This window comes from Chlorocebus sabaeus, chromosome 3 (assembly GCF_047675955.1).
Source record: "Chlorocebus sabaeus isolate Y175 chromosome 3, mChlSab1.0.hap1, whole genome shotgun sequence".
Taxonomy (NCBI): Eukaryota; Metazoa; Chordata; class Mammalia; order Primates; family Cercopithecidae; genus Chlorocebus; species Chlorocebus sabaeus.
The window spans coordinates 83,126,274-83,145,802 of NC_132906.1; the positions used below are offsets into that span (position 1 = coordinate 83,126,274).

Genomic DNA, 19,529 nt, shown 5'->3' on the forward strand with positions numbered 1-19,529 from the left:
ATACTCTCTGCCTAGTCTTTTTTGTTGAGACAGGGTCTCACTTTGTCACATAGGCTGGAGTGCAGTGGTGCGATCTCAACTCACTGCAGCCTCCACCTCCTGGGTTCAAGCAATCCTCCCATCTCAGCCTCCCAAGTAGCTGGGACTACAGGCACCTACCACCACGCCTGGCTACTTTTTTTTTTTTTTTTTTTTTTGGTATTTTTTGTAGAGACAAGGTTTCACCATGTTGACCAGGCTGGTTGCGAACTCCTTCCAAAGTGCTAGGATTACAGGTGTGAGTCACCGTGCCTGGCCTCCACATGGTCTTTGGCTTGGGCTGCTGTTCTCATAACAGATGTATCAGCTCTCAACTCTGAGGGAAACTTAGAAAGCGCTGCCATTCCGCTTGGAACTAATGGAGACTTGTTCTTGCGGGATCTTCCGGGCCTCTCCACCTAGAACTCTCAGGTAGCTGCCCAACTCTGCCCAGGCTGCCCCTGGCCCATGTGGGGCCCCAGCAAGGTTCTTTCCCCATCAAGTTCCAAGAAGAATTAGGGTCAAGTCTTGGATGTCAAAACACACCTGGGTGGGTACCAACACTGCCGATGCCCCCAAGTGAGGTGTGTGGGCATCTCCCACGGAAACATGCTTTGTCTCTCTCTCTCCAGGGCTTTCTGTCTCTCATGCTCCATCCCAGAAATCAGTCCTATTTCTTCTCAGAAAGCAGAAATGTGAAAGAAAATTGGAGCGCGGAGGGGAAGGGCGGCTACGCAAGTGTGAAGGAGGAGGACCAGAAATGAAGCCCCATCCGAATTCACACATGTAGTTCTGTGCCATTTTGAAGCATTTAGACTCGGAGAGTCCATCTGGGCACATGGGCCAGGGGGGCATTTTCTGAACACTACTTATTGAAGATTGTGAGACAATGATAGAGACCCAAGGATGCTCTCCAAAGCCACGCAGATGCCACGGAGAAGGCTGATTTTGGGGAAAGAGCTGTGAGAAAGGCATTCCAGGTGGTGTGGTGAGGGCCTGGTGAGTAAGTCTGGCCAGAATCTGGCTTCCAGGCAGAGGGCTTGGAGGCTGGAGAGGAAGGCAGTATGGGCAGGCGTCTTGAGTGCCACAGAGGTCATGGATAAGAGAGGGAGGTTGGAATAATCACAAAGTGATGACATCAGTTTCTTTCTGCTAAATTTTTCCTTTTAAAAGTTCTGAGGTTGGGAGGCTGAGGCAGGAGAATCACTTGAATCAGGGAGTCAGAGGCTGCAGTAAGCCAGGATTGCGCCACTGCACTCCAGCCTAATGACAGAGAGAGACTCCATCTCCAAAAAAAAAAAAAAAAAAAAAAAAAAAGAAAAGCAAAAAAAAGTTCTGGGTTTTTTTGTGTGTTTTCATTTTTAATGCGTGTAATGCAGCCATTTAAAACTGGCTCAGCTGGGCGTGGTGGCTCATGCCTGTAATCCCAGCAGTTTGGGAAGCTGAGGCAGAATTGCTTGACCTCAGGAATTTGAGACAAGCCTGGGCAACCCCATCTCTCATTAAAAAAAAAAAAAAAAAAAAAATCAGTCAGGTGTGATGGTGCATGCCTGTGGTCCTAGCTACTTAAGAGGAGGCTGAGGTGGGAGGATTTCTTGAGCCTGGGAGGTCAAGGCTGCAGTGAGCTGTGAATGTGCCACTGCACTCTAGCCTGGGTGACAGAGCAAGTCCCTGTCTCCAAAAACTAAAAACAAACAACAACAAAAAATAAACTGGCTCACTGAAATAGTCACTAGACAGGGGTAAGTACAGTTTGACATAAGGTTATTAGACATGTATTTTCTTACCTTGGTTAAACAAGAAACCAGTATATTTTATACTTTTTCCTTGGGAGAAAGAGAGAAAGGCCAGCCTCAGAGCAGAAGGACAGACAGAGCCATGGCATGCCAGCTGCACTGACTCCTCGTGGCAGATGCCTTTGATATTGGCTGCGGATGGGAGAAGGCAAGACTCCTAAAGGTAGAGCTTTGGCTTCTCCGGGAAAACGTTGTGGGACTTTGCAACAGGAAGGCCCAAACTTACAGAATTGAGAACAAACTCTTGGGGAGGGGGTTGGCGGTGAATTTAAGAATAATATAATGAAGTTTGAAGTTAGCTGGAAAGTAGCATAAACCTAATTTTATTCAGCAAATATCTTTTGTTCAGGCATCATTTTTTCAATTAATGTGACAATGGGGTGACAAAAGCAAATTTTCAAAACAGAAACCGGTTCAAAATGCGTGTGCGTGGTGGGGGGCTTGGGTTTGCCCCTGAAGCCCTATTTGAATGTAGACTTTCAGATTGATCCTCATCTCCCTGTCCGTGGCATGTAGGACACTGTGATAAGGTGGCAACTGGCACTCAGGGTGAGAGATGGCTAAAGCCTGGCCCAAGGCTTTGGCTGTGTCTTTGCAATGGAAACAGAAGATTCAGGAGGTGCAGGGTGAGTCTGTAACTGATTGCCATGAGGTGAGAACGACTTTGTGGTTCACAGACTCTAATACGGTGACAACCACTGTGAAAAACAGGTAGAAGTGAAGGAAGAATGGCAGCTTGGTGTCCATCATATTTCATTTATGTTGTCAATGATACAGTATTTTCCTACAAACCCAGTGCAATGTGGTTTGGACTGGAAGAGCAAGTCGACCTGGGTGTCAGACATTTGCCAACACATGGTATAGAAAGTCAAGGGAATGGGTGACAAGCCCGCGTTCTGAAAGGAAGCACCGTTTTTCAGTTCTGAGTGTTCTCATTTGTTCTGTTTTTACAGAAAGCTGAAGTAATGCTCATTAGCAATCAGAACCCATTACAGCGATGTCTGCATGCTACTTTCAGTTAATGTTTACCCACACTGCCACGTGTTGCTGTGCCCAAAGGTTTTTCTATAGCCACTAAACGTGATTTACAGGTTTATATTAAAATGGTATTGATGTAATAATAGAATTTTACAGGACTTGCCACATTGAATCACAAGAGTGCCATCACATGTATGAAACACTTTTACCTTTGCGCTTCGACTGTCCTAAATTATGCAATTAATTTGCTTTGCATTATTTATTTCTTAATATTCAGATTTATGTGACATTTCTATTTATTTATTTATTGAGGCAGAGTCTCTGTCACCCAGTCTGGAGTGCAGTGGTGAGATCTCAGCTCACTGCAACCTCCACCGCCCGGGTTCAAGCGATTCTCCTGCCTCAGCCTCCAAAGTAGCTGGGATTATAGGTGCCCACTACCACACCAGGCTAATTTTTGTGTGTTTAGTAGACACAGGGTTTTACCATGTTGATCAGGCTGGTCTGGAACTCCTGACCTCAGGTGATCCACCCACCTCGGCCTCCCAAAGTGCTGGGATTATAGGGGGAGCCACCACGCCTGGCCCGATATTTCAATTTATAATGCAACAGGACATACTATGTCCCTACTTTTTTACCAATATAATTTCAGGGGAAAAAGGCTAATGACATCACCTTTCATTTCCTCTTGAACTCTGCTAAGTACACATATGCTTTCAACACAGTGGTGTTTAGTTTGTACAATGCTATAAAAAAGAAAGTAAAATACCTATGTTTTCATGCATTTACTACTCGGCACTTTTAACAGGTCTATAGCATTTGATCATATTAATATGCAGCATAGTATTTGTTCTGTTGTGTAATACACAACTGATGTATGTATCCACCTTTTAATTTTATGGTCGATATTGATACATTATGAATCAGTGATGTCAATGAAAAAGTGGAGAATAACAATATATTTCGATATCTAATTCTTTGCTATTTCCCTCAGATTACAATGCCCTTTGCTAAGATATGTTTAGCACTGACAACGCATTCAGTGTGGAAAATGCCACATTATCAGGCCTGCTGAAGCCTGGGAAATCTCTCTCAGAATATTTATGAATGACATAATAGAGTTTTGACCTTTCAGCTTAGTGGATTTCAAAAGCGTAATTTTCCAGGTTCAATCTGGTGCTTGGACCAGGGTCTCACAGGTGTTTGATATCTCTAATATTCCTTACGACTCTCCTCTTTCTCTAATACCTCCTTTTCCTCCTCTGCAACAACCCAGATTCACCTCCGTTAATGGTGTGGTAGTTATTTGCTATATTTAAGTTTTATACATTTAACCACAGATACATATTTATTTTTCTATTTACTTACGATAAATTGCAGTCAAATTCAATAAATTACTGAAATAGTTGCATTTACAAGTATAATTATTTCTTACAATTTTGTTTGTGACACAAATCATTTTATCCAACATAATGTAGTTCTCATTCTCTCAGAATAAGACTTTTGGATAAGTATGATTCAAATAGCTGAAAAGTATGATTTATTTTTGCAAGAGGGCAGGCTTGTCATTCATAATGGGTTTTCTGGTTGAAAATTTCTCTCCCTGTGGCAACATATCCTATTTTACATTCTCTCTGACTCTGTAGATAGCCATGACCTTACACTATATAGCTTTCCCTTTTCATCTTTACTTTTTATAAAGTTTAATTTATGATATTTTTCCTTTTATATAGCTTAAAGATGGCCCTTTAGCTGAAATTTCACCTTTAATCTTATTTATTTCTTTGCTGTAAACTTCATTAATAATTTCTATCTTTAAATTACTTTCAAATATACAATAGAAACACAGCAGGAATCGATGTCCCACAATCTTGTGTTTTTCTTTTCCTTTTCACCATTTATAATCACCCTATCTTAAGCTGTCTTGCAGCCTGTACTATGAAACAGTTTCACTTTTTATATGGGTCAACAAAAAGCCAAATGTAATCAGAGCAGTATAAAATGGGATGCGTTCAGCACAGATGCACTTTTAAATGAATTCTATAAAATACACTTATTTAATTTACACTTTGGAATGCCCATTTCTGTCAGCAAAATATGACTATTCTCAGCAAGCTGCCACTACGGAGGCAAAATCAAGAGATTGCTGTGTTAATTTCAGCACTTCAAAGGTGACAAAAAGACTACCCACAATGAACACTTAATTACATTTTCTCTCTTTTCAGTATTCACATCACCGGGCTTTCCTTTGAAACAGTAATAGACAGAAAAACATTGCAGGAAAAATGGAGTCTTTCAACTTGTTAGGTCTTCAATAGTTCTTATCCCCCAGTCATTGGCAAGGGTGGGGAAAAGGATGCATTTAACAAGCATTCGATAAACTGCAATCAGTCAGGACAGAAATACAGAATACGTACCTGGCGGAAGAGAGAGATATTTGAAAGGGACAATACATGGTGGTTATGAATATGCATTTGCTATATACTTAAGCTTGATTTTCATTGTGGGCTGACAAATTGGTGCCCCGAGGGGTGATGAAATAGCCTGCTCTTCTTTATTCCAGAACAAGCTGCAACCACACTTTTTGTTTTTCGCTGCTTGGCACATGCCTGTCCCTAAGAAGACTAAATCAGGAACTCACCAAGTTGTATAGCACCACTGTTCAGTGTGAACAAAAGACAAATCAGAGCTTGTATGTTTACATAGACTCCTTTTTTTCCCTTCTCACCCATTTGGGTTAAAATGCTTTGTAGTATTTTGTAAAAAGAAACATACAATTAAACAAAAATGCTCATTTTAAGGTAAGTTCAGCTCTAAAGATAGGTTTATGGAATAGAGATTTTAACTTGTGAAGTTTAGTTTTTAGGGGCATGCAATGTGCATATAACACAGACCTGTCACCCTCACGTGTGTATTAATATGTTAGTCCACAGACTATCTCCAGCTGTTTTACTGCCACTACTTCTGATATTTCACATAAGCAAGATTGGGAACAAGATGTTTACTATTGATCACATAGCAAGTAACAATGTATATATGCCTCTCTTATCATTTACATCTTTAGGAGTTTGAGCCACAGGTTTTATTTGTTTGTTGGTTAGCCTATCTGTGTTCATTATTGCTAATTTCCAATTATTTGTAGACCCTAAGAGGACACGAATTAAACTCTTTCCCACTTTGGCCAGAACATAGGTTAGTACCTGCACTTGGTAACAGAGGTTCAGTAAAACTGTATCAAATCAAATTGAACTCACTTGATAAAGCTCATTACAGTAACTGTTAGTCTAAGGGTATAAAGGAAAAGAAAAACAACTGCTGATCATGTTTTAAGCAAAATTTTTTGTGAACTGGCGAAGTGACTTCAGTATTAGACTTTTTTTGGTAGTATAGAAGTGATATTCTTTGTTTTAATTTAGTTATATAGTATTCCTTTTATTCAATTAATTATATATCATTTAAAAATAACTTGTAAATGTAAAAGTTTGAATAGTTTACTTTTTTGTTTTAGACTTCATAGTTAGATAAATCAAATATGCTAAAGCTTGTAGTTTCTCATATAAATCTGTTTGAGAAAATTGATTTGAGTTTTATTTAAACAGTATATTTCATCTAGCTTATGCTATATCTAAAAAGTAGAGATGAGCTAAAGACTTAAAGATGGAAAAACAAAAATTATAAACAATTAGAAGAAGATATAGGAGAATATTTGTATTACCTCAGGTGGGAAAGAATTTCTTAAGCATGAGTTCAAAAGAAATGCAGACTATCAGTGAAAAACTAATAGTTTTGACCTAATTTGATCATTCCACAATATGTACGTGTATCCAGACATCACGTGGTACCCCATAGATACAGTAGGCCCTCCTTCTCCACTATCTTACTTTCTCTAATTTCAGTTACCTGTGGTCAGCCACAGCATGAAAATATTAAGACACTTTGAAAAGGATAGAGAGATGGAGATAGAGAATGAGTATTCACATAACTTTTATTACAGTATATTGTCATAACTGTTCTATTTTGTTATTATTGTTGTTAATCTCTTACTATGCCTAATTTATAAATTAAACTTTATCATATACATATATATGTATATTTATATATACATATACAAAGCTATGTATATATAAGAAAAGCATAGTATATATAGGATGCTGTACTATCCATGGTTTCAGGTATCTACTGGGAATCTGGGAACGTTTCCCTCAGGGACAAAGGAGGACTGCTATATATACAATTATTATTCGTTAACTAAAAATGAAATAAAAATATATAGACTGTCAAAAGACATCACAGACAAACTGGAAGACAAAATACTGCCTAGGAGAGGATATTTGCGAACAGGTAATAGTCAAGAGATTAATATCCAATAAATATCCAATAAATGAGTTAAGACAAATTAGTTTTTAGGAAAATAGGTAAAGCAAATGATGGAGTGAGTCACAAAACAAAGATGGTCAATAACCATAGTAAGAGGTGCTCCCTTGGTAATAATTATGGACATGCAAAAATGCAAGCCCCATTGATACCACTGTTCACTCATAAGATCGCTGAAACCTCACATGTCAAACAATGCGACGTCTAAGCGAGAGTGTAAGAACACGGGAATTCTCAACTATTGCACTTGGGAGGGTAAATTAGCACAATTTACCTATACAGCAGGAATCCACAGTGCTTTCTCAAAGGTCCAGACAGTAAACATTTTAGATGTTGAGGGTCATGAGGCAACACTGATATTATGCGGGTACTTGTATAACCAGTACATTATAGAAACCCTTTTTAGCTCACAGGTTGTATCATGCAGGTGGCGAGCTGGATTTGGTATCTGGGCTTGCAGGCCCCTGGTATAGAGCAATTTGGGCAGTACGTAAGACCTAAGCATTCTACTTTTGGACATATATCCTAGAGAAATGCACATAAGTGGGCATAATACATACATGTATTGCAGCATTATAAAAGCACAACCTTGGAAAACAGCCTAAATATCCATCAGAAAGGGAACTGATAAACAAATATGGCATATTCAGAGTCTGTGAAGTACTATATGGCTCTCTATAACGATGACCAAATTAGCTTCATGTGTAGTAAGATAAAAAGATCTCAGAAAAAAAATATCTGGTAAAAAACTTAACTGCAGAATATATGTTGAATTTGATACCATTTATTCTAAAAATTGCTGCTACAAATAATCGATAAGGAGGGAAACACATGATCATATATAACTTGGCCCCAGCAGGGGCTTACAGGGAGATAAATACGTATTACCAGACCACTCCCCCAGGGATGGCCATCAGTTGACTGGAACAGTGCTTTGCAAACTAAGAAAACTTAATGTTAGGGGGGCGGAGCAAGATGGCCGAATAGGAACAGCTCCAGTTTCCAAATCCCAGCGCGAGCGACACAGAAGACCGGTGATTTCTGCATTTTCAACTGAGGTACTGGGTTCATCTCACTGGGGAGTGCCAGACGATCGGTGCTGGTCAGCTGCTGCAGCCCGACCAGCGAGAGCTGAAGCAGGGTGAGGCATTGCCTCACCTGGGAAGCGCAAGGGGGAAGGGAATCCCTTTTCCTAGCCAGGGGAACTGAGACACACAACACCTGGAAAATCGGGTAACTCCCACCCCAATACTGCGCTTTAAGCAAACAGGCACACCAGGAGATCATATCCCACACCTGGCAGGGAGGGTCCCACACCCACTAAGCCTCCCTCATTGCTAGCACAGCAGTCTGTGATCTACCGGCAAGGCAGCAGCGAGGCTGGGGGAGGGGCGCCCGCCATTGCTTAAGTAGGCAAACAAAGCTGCTGGGAAGCTCGAACTGGGTGGAGCTCACAGCAGCTCAAGGAAACCTGCCTGTCTCTGTAGACTCCACCTCTGGGGACAGGGCACAGTGAACAATAACAATCGCAGCAGAAAGCTCTGCAGACGCAAACGACTCTGTCTGACAGCTTTGAAGAGAGCAGTGGATCTCCCAACACGGAGGTTGAGATCTGAGAAGGGACAGACTCCCTGCTCAAGTGGGTCCCTGACCCCTGAGTAGCCTAACTGGGAGACATCCCCCACTAGGGGCAGTCTCACACCCCACACCTCACAGGGTGGAGTACACCCCTGAGAGGAAGCTTCCAAAGCAAGAATCAGACAGGTACACTCGCTGTTCAGAAATATTCTATCTTCTGCAGCCTCTGCTGCTGATACCCAGGCAAACAGGGTCTGGAGTGGACCTCAAGCAATCTCCAACAGACCTACAGCTGAGGGTCCTGACTGTTAGAAGGAAAACTATCAAACAGGAAGGACACCTACACCAAAACCCCATCAGTACATCACCATCATCAAAGACCAGAGGCAGATAAAACCACAAAGATGGGGAAAAAGCAGGGCAGAAAAGCTGGAAATTCAAAAAATAAGAGCGCATCTCCCCCGGCAAAGGAGCGCAGCTCATCGCCAGCAACGGATCAAAGCTGGACGGAGAATGACTTCGACGAGATGAGAGAAGAAGGCTTCAGTCCATCAAGTTTCTCAGAGCTAAAGGAGGAATTACGTACCCAGCGCAAAGAAACTAAAAATCTTGAAAAAAAAGTGGAAGAATTGATGGCTAGAGTAATTAATGCAGAGAAGGTCATTAACGAAAGAGATGAAAACCATGACACGAGAAATACGTGACAAATGCACAAGCTTCAGTAACCGACTCGATCAACTGGAAGAAAGAATGTCAGCGATTGAGGATCAAATGAATGAAATGAAGCGAGAAGAGAAACCAAAAGAAAAAAGAAGAAAAAGAAATGAACAAAGCCTGCAAGAAGTATGGGATTATGTAAAAAGACCAAATCTACGTCTGATTGGGGTGCCTGAAAGTGAGGGGGAAAATGGAACCAAGTTGGAAAACACTCTCCAGGATATCATCCAGGAGAACTTCCCCAACCTAGTAGGGCAGGCCAACATTCAAATCCAGGAAATACAGAGAACGCCACAAAGATACTCCTCGAGAAGAGCAACTCCAACACACATAATTGCCAGATTCACCAAAGTTGAAATGAAGGAAAAAATCTTAAGGGCAGCCAGAGAGAAAGGTCGGGTTACCCACAAAGGGAAGCCCATCAGACTAACAGCAGATCTCTCGGCAGAAACTCTTCAAGCCAGAAGAGAGTGGGGGCCAATATTCAACATTCTTAAAGCAAAGAATTTTAAACCCAGAATTTTATATCCAGCCAAACTAAGTTTCATAAGTGAAAGAGAAATAAAATCCTTTACAGATAAGCAAATGCTTAGAGATTTTGTCACCACTAGGCCTGCCTTACAAGAGACCCTGAAGGAAGCACTAAACATGGAAAGGAACAACCGGTACCAGCCATTGCAAAAACATGCCAAAATGTAAAGACCATCAAGGCTAGGAAGAAACTGCATCAACTAACGAGCAAAATAACCAGTTAATATCATAATGACAGGATCAAGTTCACACATAACAATCTTAACCTTAAATGTAAATGGACTAAATGCTCCAATTAAAAGACACAGACTGGCAAACTGGATAAAGAGTCAAGACCCATCAGTCTGCTGTATTCAGGAGACCCATCTCACACGCAGAGACATACATAGGCTCAAAATAAAGGGATGGAGGAAGATTTACCAAGCAAATGGAGAACACAAAAAAGCGGGGGTTGCAATACTAGTCTCTGATAAAACAGACTTTAAACCATCAAAGATCAAAAGAGACAAAGAAGGCCATTACATAATGGTAAAGGGATCAATTCAACAGGAAGAGCTAACTATCCTAAATATATATGCACCCAATACAGGAGCACCCAGATTCATAAAGGAAGTCCTTAGAGACTTACAAAGAGACTTAGATTCCCATACAATAATAATGGGAGACTTCAACACTCCACTGTCAACATTAGACAGATCAACGAGACAGAAAGTTAACAAGGATATCCAGGAATTGAACTCATCTCTGCAGCAAGCAGACCTAATAGACATCTATAGAACTCTCCACCCCAAATCAACAGAATATACATTCTTCTCAGCATCACATCGTACTTACTCCAAAATTGACCACATAATTGGAAGTAAAGCACTCCTCAGCAAATGTACAAGAACAGAAATTATAACAAACTGTCTCTCAGACCACAGTGCAATCAAACTAGAACTCAGGACTAAGAAACTCAATCAAAACCGCTCAACTACATGGAAACTGAACAACCTGCTCCTGAATGACTACTGGGTACATAACGAAATGAAGGCAGAAATAAAGATGTTCTTTGAAACCAATGAGAACAAAGATACAACATACCAGAATCTCTGGGACACATTTAAAGCAGTGTGTAGAGGGAAATTTATAGCACTAAATGCCCACAAGAGAAAGCAGGAAAGATCTAAAATTGACACTCTAACATCGCAATTAAAAGAACTAGAGAAGCAAGAGCAAACACATTCAAAAGCTAGCAGAAGGCAAGAAATAACTAAGATCAGAGCAGAACTGAAGGAGATAGAGACACAAAAAACCCTCCAAAAAATCAATGAATCCAGGAGTTGGTTTTTTGAAAAGATCAACAAAATTGACAGACCGCTAGCAAGACTAATAAAGAAGAAAAGAGAGAAGAATCAAATCGACGCAATTAACAATGATAAAGGGGATATCACCACTGATCCCACAGAAATACAAACTACCATCAGAGAATACTATAAACACCTCTACGCAAATAAACTGGAAAATCTAGAAGAAATGGATAATTTCCTGGACACTTACACTTTTCCAAGACTAAACCAGGAAGAAGTTGAATCCCTGAATAGACCAATAGCAGGCTCTGAAATTGAGGCAATAATTAATAGCTTACCAACCAAAAAAAGTCCAGGACCAGATGGATTCACAGCTGAATTCTACCAGAGGTACAAGGAGGAGTTGGTACCATTCCTTCTGAAACTATTCCAATCAATAGAAAAAGAGGGAATCCTCCCTAACTCATTTTATGAGGCCAACATCATCCTGATACCAAAGCCTGGCAGAGACACAACAAAAAAAGAGAATTTTAGACCAATATCCCTGATGAACATCGATGCAAAAATCCTCAATAAAATACTGGCAAACCGGATTCAGCAACACATCAAAAAGCTTATCCACCATGATCAAGTGGGCTTCATCCCTGGGATGCAAGGCTGGTTCAACATTCGCAAATCAATAAACATAATCCAGCATATAAACAGAACCAAAGACAAGAACCACATGATTATCTCAATAGATGCAGAAAAGGCTTTTGACAAAATTCAACAGCCTTTCATGCTAAAAACGCTCAATAAATTCGGTATTGATGGAACGTACCTCAAAATAATAAGAGCTATTTATGACAAACCCACAGCCAATATCATACTGAATGGGCAAAAACTGGAAAAATTCCCTTTGAAAACTGGCACAAGACAGGGATGCCCTCTCTCACCACTCCTATTCAACATAGTGTTGGAAGTTCTGGCTAGGGCAATCAGGCAAGAGAAAGAAATCAAGGGGATTCAGTTAGGAAAAGAAGAAGTCAAATTGTCCCTGTTTGCAGATGACATGATTGTATATTTAGAAAACCCCATTGTCTCAGCCCAAAATCTCCTTAAGCTGATAAGCAACTTCAGCAAAGTCTCAGGATACAAAATTAATGTGCAAAAATCACAAGCATTCTTATACACCAGTAACAGACAAACAGAGAGCCAAATCAGGAATGAACTTCCATTCACAATTGCTTCAAAGAGAATAAAATACCTAGGAATCCAACTTACAAGGGATGTAAAGGACCTCTTCAAGGAGAACTACAAACCACTGCTCAGTGAAATCAAAGAGGACACAAACAAATGGAAAAACATACCATGCTCATGGATAGGAAGAATCAATATCGTGAAAATGGCCATACTGCCCAAGGTAATTTATAGATTCAATGCCATCCCCATCAAGCTACCAATGAGCTTCTTCACAGAATTGGAAAAAACTGCTTTAAAGTTCATATGGAACCAAAAAAGAGCCCGCATCTCCAAGACAATCCTAAGTCAAAAGAACAAAGCTGGAGGCATCACGCTACCTGACTTCAAACTATACTACAAGGCTACAGTAACCAAAACAGCATGGTACTGGTACCAAAACAGAGATATAGACCAATGGAACAGAACAGAGTCCTCAGAAATAATACCACACATCTACAGCCATCTGATCTTTGACAAACCTGAGAGAAACAAGAAATGGGGAAAGGATTCCCTATTTAATAAATGGTGCTGGGAAAATTGGCTAGCCATAAGTAGAAAGCTGAAACTGGATCCTTTCCTTACTCCTTATACGAAAATTAATTCAAGATGGATTAGAGACTTAAATGTTAGACCTAATACCATAAAAATCCTAGAGGAAAACCTAGGTAGTACCATTCAGGACATAGGCATGGGCAAAGACTTCATGTCTAAAACACCAAAAGCAATGGCAGCAAAAGCCAAAATTGACAAATGGGATCTCATTAAACTAAAGAGCTTCTGCACAGCAAAAGAAACTACCATCAGAGTGAACAGGCAACCTACAGAATGGGAGAAAATTTTTGCAATCTACTCATCTGACAAAGGGCTAATATCCAGAACCTACAAAGAACTCCAACAAATTTACAAGAAAAAAACAAGCAACCCCATCAAAAAGTGGGCAAAGGATATGAACAGACATTTCTCAAAAGAAGACATTCATACAGCCAACAGATACATGAAAAAATGCTCATCATCACTGGCCATCAGAGAAATGCAAATCAAAACCACAATGAGATACCATCTCACACCAGTTAGAATGGCAATCATTAAAAAGTCAGGAAACAACAGGTGCTGGAGAGGATGTGGAGAAATAGGAACACTTTTACACTGTTGGTGGGATTGTAAACTAGTTCAACCATTATGGAAAACAGTATGGCGATTCCTCAAGGATCTAGAACTAGATGTACCATATGACCCAGCCATCCCATTACTGGGTATATACCCAAAGGATTATAAATTATGCTGCTATAAAGACACATGCACACGTATGTTTATTGCAGCACTATTCACAATAGCAAAGACTTGGAATCAACCCAAATGTCCATCAGTGACAGACTGGATTAAGAAAATGTGGCACATATACACCATGGAATACTATGCAGCCATAAAAAAGGATGAGTTTGTGTCCTTTGTAGGGACATGGATGCAGCTGGAAACCATCATTCTTAGCAAACTATCACAAGAACAGAAAACCAAACACCGCATGTTCTCACTCATAGGTGGGAACTGAACAATGAGACCACTTGGACTCGGGAAGGGGAACATCACACACCGGGGCCTATCATGGGGAGGGGGGAGCGGGGAGGGATTGCATTGGGAGTTATACGTGATGTAAATGACGAGTTGATGGGTGCAGCACACCAACATGGCACAAGTATACATATGTAACAAACCTGCACGTTGTGCACATGTACCCTACAACTTAAAGTATAATAATAATAAATAAATTAAAAAAATAAAATAAAATAAAATAAAAAAAAGAAAACTTAATGTTAATCTTCACAATTCTGGGTATAAAATGTTTTTAGATGTTAAGCTCAAGTTTAAAATACTATAGGTATACATATATATACACACACATATATACATATATATGCACATATACACATATGCATATATATGTGCGCGCACGTGTGTGTGTGTGTGTGTGTGTGTGTATATATATATATATTTTTTTTTTGAGACGGAGTTTCACTCTTGTTGCCAGGTTGGGGCGCAATAGCATGATCTCAGCTCACTGCAACCCCCACCTCCCAGGTTCAAGTGATTCTGCTACCTCAGACTCCTGAGTAGCTGGGATTACAGGTGACCACCACCATACCTGGCTAATGTTTTGTACTTTTAGTAGAGACAGGGTTTCACCATGTCGGCCAGGCTGATCTTTAACTCCTGACCTCAGGCGATCCACCTACCTCAGCCTCCCAAAGTGCTGGGATTACAGGAGTGAGCCACCACACTGGCCCTAAATACTATATTTTGAATGGATGCATATATGTGCAGGAAACCTGTGCATTCCATTGATTTTAAGATGCACATTTTCTTTCACCTTTTAAAAACTCTGAAGTAGGGATGCACCTTATCCTCTATGTGTATAGTTTGTTTTTCTCTTTAGTGTTACACAAACTGAGTCTTCTTATGAATGCCAGAATGTTACATTTAGTGAAATATGTTTCAAAAATTGGAAAATGAATTAATATTAAAATTATCATAGTCATTGCCTGGGAGAAGAGGTATAGGGAAGGAGAGAAAGAAGGAAAGAGTGGAAATTAATTCAGGGAGCGGCATCAAAGATACCCTAATAAATGGTACTTTACGTGTATAAATAAAAAATATCTGAACATAATATAAATTTAACATTATTTAATACGTGGCTTTACATGCACAAACCGTCTTATTTACACTAAAGGGGTTCAGTTTTGGAGCTCTGAAACATCCTCAGAAATACAGGGTTAACTCGCAGATACATGACAACCTTGGAAACTGGGTGTACTGTGAATGATTATCTTCACTTTCCCATACAAACAACAGAGAGGTCAGGGAAGTTATCTGATTCTTTAGAAATCAGATATTGAGTGACCAGCAGAGCTAGAACTTGAATCTGGATTTTTGGACTCCAATTTCATAGTCTTGTACGACATCACATTTACCGAACTGTTCTCGTTAACATGTAGATGTCTGAATTCTCAATTGCCTTATAGACTTTTTAAAAAGTGTGAATAAAAGAACAAATTATTTCAATTTTCAGTTTTAACTTACAACTGTTTTTTGAAAATTGTAATTAAAAAAGTTAGAACAGATGTTTTGGGTAGACACTTAAATCAGTAAACGGAAAGAGTGGAATTAGAGATTGGTTTTCATCTTGTGCTCTGTGGATTCCTAAAGCCTTAGGTGAACCCCAGGAGTCCTTGGATGAACTTTAAGTGTTTTATAACCAATGCCATATTTTAGCCCATAAAGAAGATTTAAATTACCCGAGAAGGCTATATACCAGTTTTAATATTTTATTTTATCATATCAGTTACCCCAGTAGAATTTTCACTTGAAAAAATATTACTTTACTAAATAATTTAATAGGCTAGTTTTCTTTCTTCCAGCTTTCATATTTTGTGCCTCTGATTTAAGAATCAAACGAATATCTGAGTGTGAAACATTTTCAGTGAGGAAAGTAAATGATTATGTTGCTTTATTAGGAAAACAATTAGGTTGATTACTATAAAATAATTAGATTGATATTCCCTGACATAGATGATTTCAATCAAATCTATCGTGCATTTAAGCCACAATCAACAGTCTGAGTAATTCCATAGTTTTAGAGTAATTTAAACACATAGTGCTTAATAAACTTAGTTGAATGCATGAACGATGAGTAAATGAATGGATGAATGAATAAATGGCACAGGCTTAAAAGTCCTGGAAGAGAAGATGCAAATACCTTAGGGCTAAGTGTTGAGCAAACACCAGCACAGCCAGATTCGGCTCTGCAAGCCAGGCTTCCATTCCTACTGCACAATGTTCCTGTCGTTTGTGAATGTTTTAAAAGTTAGCTCCATGTATAAAAAGGCCAGAGCTATGTCTGTGTAGTCACTATTTGAGTCCATGACTTCACACCATGTAACAATGCATTCTCATACACTTTGCGGTGGACATGTCTTAGTTTGGAAAGCCTCTGTCTATAGCAAACACAACTTCTAAGTTATATCTCGTTTATCAAGGACTTATTTCATTCATGGATATTTAGAATTAAAACTGACCTTAGAGATTATATGTACTTTGTTTTATGTGAGTGATTCTTTGGCAGCGGTTTGACTTGACAATGACATTTTTCAGACAACTTTAAACTTCATTATCCAGGGAAGCAGTAATAAGTAGCTGCAAGACTAAGGGCCAAATCTAGATCAGACAGACCTGGGAACACTCTGGTCTTATATACTTTCTATGTGACATTGGATAAATCACTAAACTCTTCCGAGCCTCAGTTTTATCATCTGTTAACTGGGAATACTATCTAATTGGGTGTTCCAAAGATTAGCAATAATGCGGGAAGATATTTTGTAACTGTAAGACATATTGCCAAAAACAATAGTAGTAGTTGTTTTTATTTCTTGTGTTCCTGAAAAAGGGAAACATTCGAGTCCTCAACTTGGAACTTCTAACGTAATATTATAACTTAGGTTTGCTTCTTAAATACGAACAAATTTATTACACAGAGATGTGCACTTGGTATTACATTCCTTCGTAAGTCATAGGCTGCATTTCATAACATTTCTTCTTTGTTTTTAATGGAAGTACATTGAAGAGAAAAATCTGCTTGTGTGACAGAAGTCGGTTCTTACTGGACTTTGGTATTCCACTTTCCTGTGCTTTTACAATATTTGCAGCGATGTGTTTTATTTTTTTCCATGTGTTTTTTCCAGTCGCACATAGCACAAAAACACTGTGCTGGTTTCTAATTAACTGACTGCACCCCTGAGGTCTACAGCTTCTGTCTTCAGTTTAATTACAGCGGTGAAGAGGATGCAGTGAAATTGAAGACAGTGTCTCTACATGAGAAAAAAAAATAATAATGGAATTCTGGTTTGATCCTGAGATCATCTAGGTGTGAATGCTTGGGGATACTTAAATTGGTATGTAAATATGAGATTTTCATTTTGTTCTGTCTTGTTTTCACTCTTGCAAACACTGGTACCTGACGGAGAAAATTTCTAACTTAACAAATCAAGCAGTTCTTTGATGTGTAGAAACTTAGAATGGAAGGAGGGATCTCATCCAACCAGACTAGTCTGCATTAGTCCTTTGGCTCCCATTTTGAAATTGACCCAGTAGGTCAAATATCTGTTGATGCTCATCCCATTAAAAAATCCAAGATATAATTGAAAAGAAATGCTAAACTCACCAGAGTGGCAAAAAGGTGATACAGAATGAAATAGATGGCAACTACAGGTGCCCACATATGTCCCACAGCATTTAGAGTTTGGTCCATTACGTCCACCCATCCTTCCTGGGTAAGGATCTGGAACATGGACATAAATGCCTAAGAGGAAAAGAACAAAGGTATTACACACTAGCTTTAGGCTTGCATACAACTTCAAATTAGCATGTGATGTTTGAAGACTTTGATCTCAATATTATTGATTTTTACCTGATTGATCAGGGCAAGAACAGTCTTGATTCAACACATAGGAAAGATATGAGACTAAAGATCTTAAAAATGTGATATTTAACTAATAGATGTAGAATAAGAAAACAATTACCCTGAATTAAAATTAGTTTTGTTGGCAGTAAATACTGTTGAGCAAATTAGAAACAAATTCAAGATCTTTGATTTTTGCCATTAATTTTTTTCCTTTCAGCAAGCTATCTAACATTTTCAACAGATTACTTTTTTTGTGCCTGCTGCTAAGAGAAACTTATTTTTATAGTGAATTACATTTGTCTAAAGCATATAAAAGAGCAATAACCTTAATTTTATTTTTATAGTACCCATCTATCATATTTTAGCTATCATATTAAAAACATGTGATTCTTTAAAAAATAAATATTTCTAAGTGATATTGCCACACTGAACAGCTTAAAGAGAAACACATTTTTCATGATTTTAAAAAAGTTTCAAGGCACAGGGGCAAGATCACTGAAGAAACCAAGACCAAAAAAAAAAAAAAAAAAAAAAAAAGAAAAAAAAATAGAGCATTCCAACAAAAGCCAGCCAAGCTAAAAGTCTCATAGTCTTTCTGCCAAGATCTTTGACTAGTTTCATTCTTACAAATTTTTCTAATTAAATATATGTGTATCCATGAATCTCCAACTCATGTATCCTATACACGTTAGTAGTCAATAAATATTTTTTAATGAGACTATGATGATATCTGGAACAAGTTGCCCATTGGAGTGTAATGACTCTTTAAAAACATCTTTATAGGCTTAAGTACAATAAAGACATAACTTGAATTCTCGGATATTGGGATTCCAATAAATAAAGTCCAGGATAATGCAAAGATGGACTGAGACCAAGACAGAAACCCAGTTACACTAGACTAGAGGACCTAAAGACAGACCTAATCTGGTAAAGATGATCTAATCTGATTCTTTTTTTTTTTTTTTTTTTTGAAGATAAGGAAAATGATGCTCACAGATGCCAAGTGATTATCCCAAAGTCACTCTATTAGTTTCTGGCACGAATAGAAGTAGCACCAGGCATTAGGACTCCAAAGTGAGTACTTTTCCAAAAAGTGCATCCTGCATTCAGTGAAGTCTACCCAGGATCTACGCAGGCATAGTTACATAGTAATCTGAGTATAATTTTCACACTTGATCTTAGCCAAAAGGCTGAGAAGTGACCTAAGTGCAATTTCCTTCAGTAAGGGTAATAAACTTTCTTAGAAGTACACTGTTCAAGGCCCAGAACACAGTGGACCTATTTGAAAAAGGAGCAATTAATTGTTAAATGAACCACGAACTAGAAGGTAAGTTCTTCCACTTACCCTTTGTGCAAAGTAATTATCTTTACCTTGAGTTGATTTTTCTGTAATCTCATTATCTTACAAAGTGTTTTGTTCATGAAAATATCAAGTATGTTGTTATTGATTCTTGACTCCAGCACCACCAAGGGCAATATACTATTTTTCTTGCCATGGTGCCGAAGAGACGGCCACTCTCTGCAAAAAGTATTCCTTCTAAAATTGCTTTTGAGAATTTTTCAACACATCACTTA

General features: G+C 38.9%; 1 protein-coding gene across 8 annotated transcripts in view; it reads right to left on the reverse strand.

Annotated features, from left to right (window-relative positions):
- The window catches only part of NALCN (sodium leak channel, non-selective), a 351,429-nt gene that overhangs the window by 121,405 nt on the left and 210,495 nt on the right, over window positions 1–19,529 (reverse strand). For all 8 annotated transcript variants that reach the window (XM_007960806.3, XM_038007863.2, XM_038007864.2 and 5 more), the window contains one exon: window positions 17,715–17,852. In XM_007960806.3, the coding sequence (XP_007958997.2) occupies window positions 17,715–17,852 (138 nt within the window). The remainder of the gene's footprint in view (window positions 1–17,714; window positions 17,853–19,529) is intronic.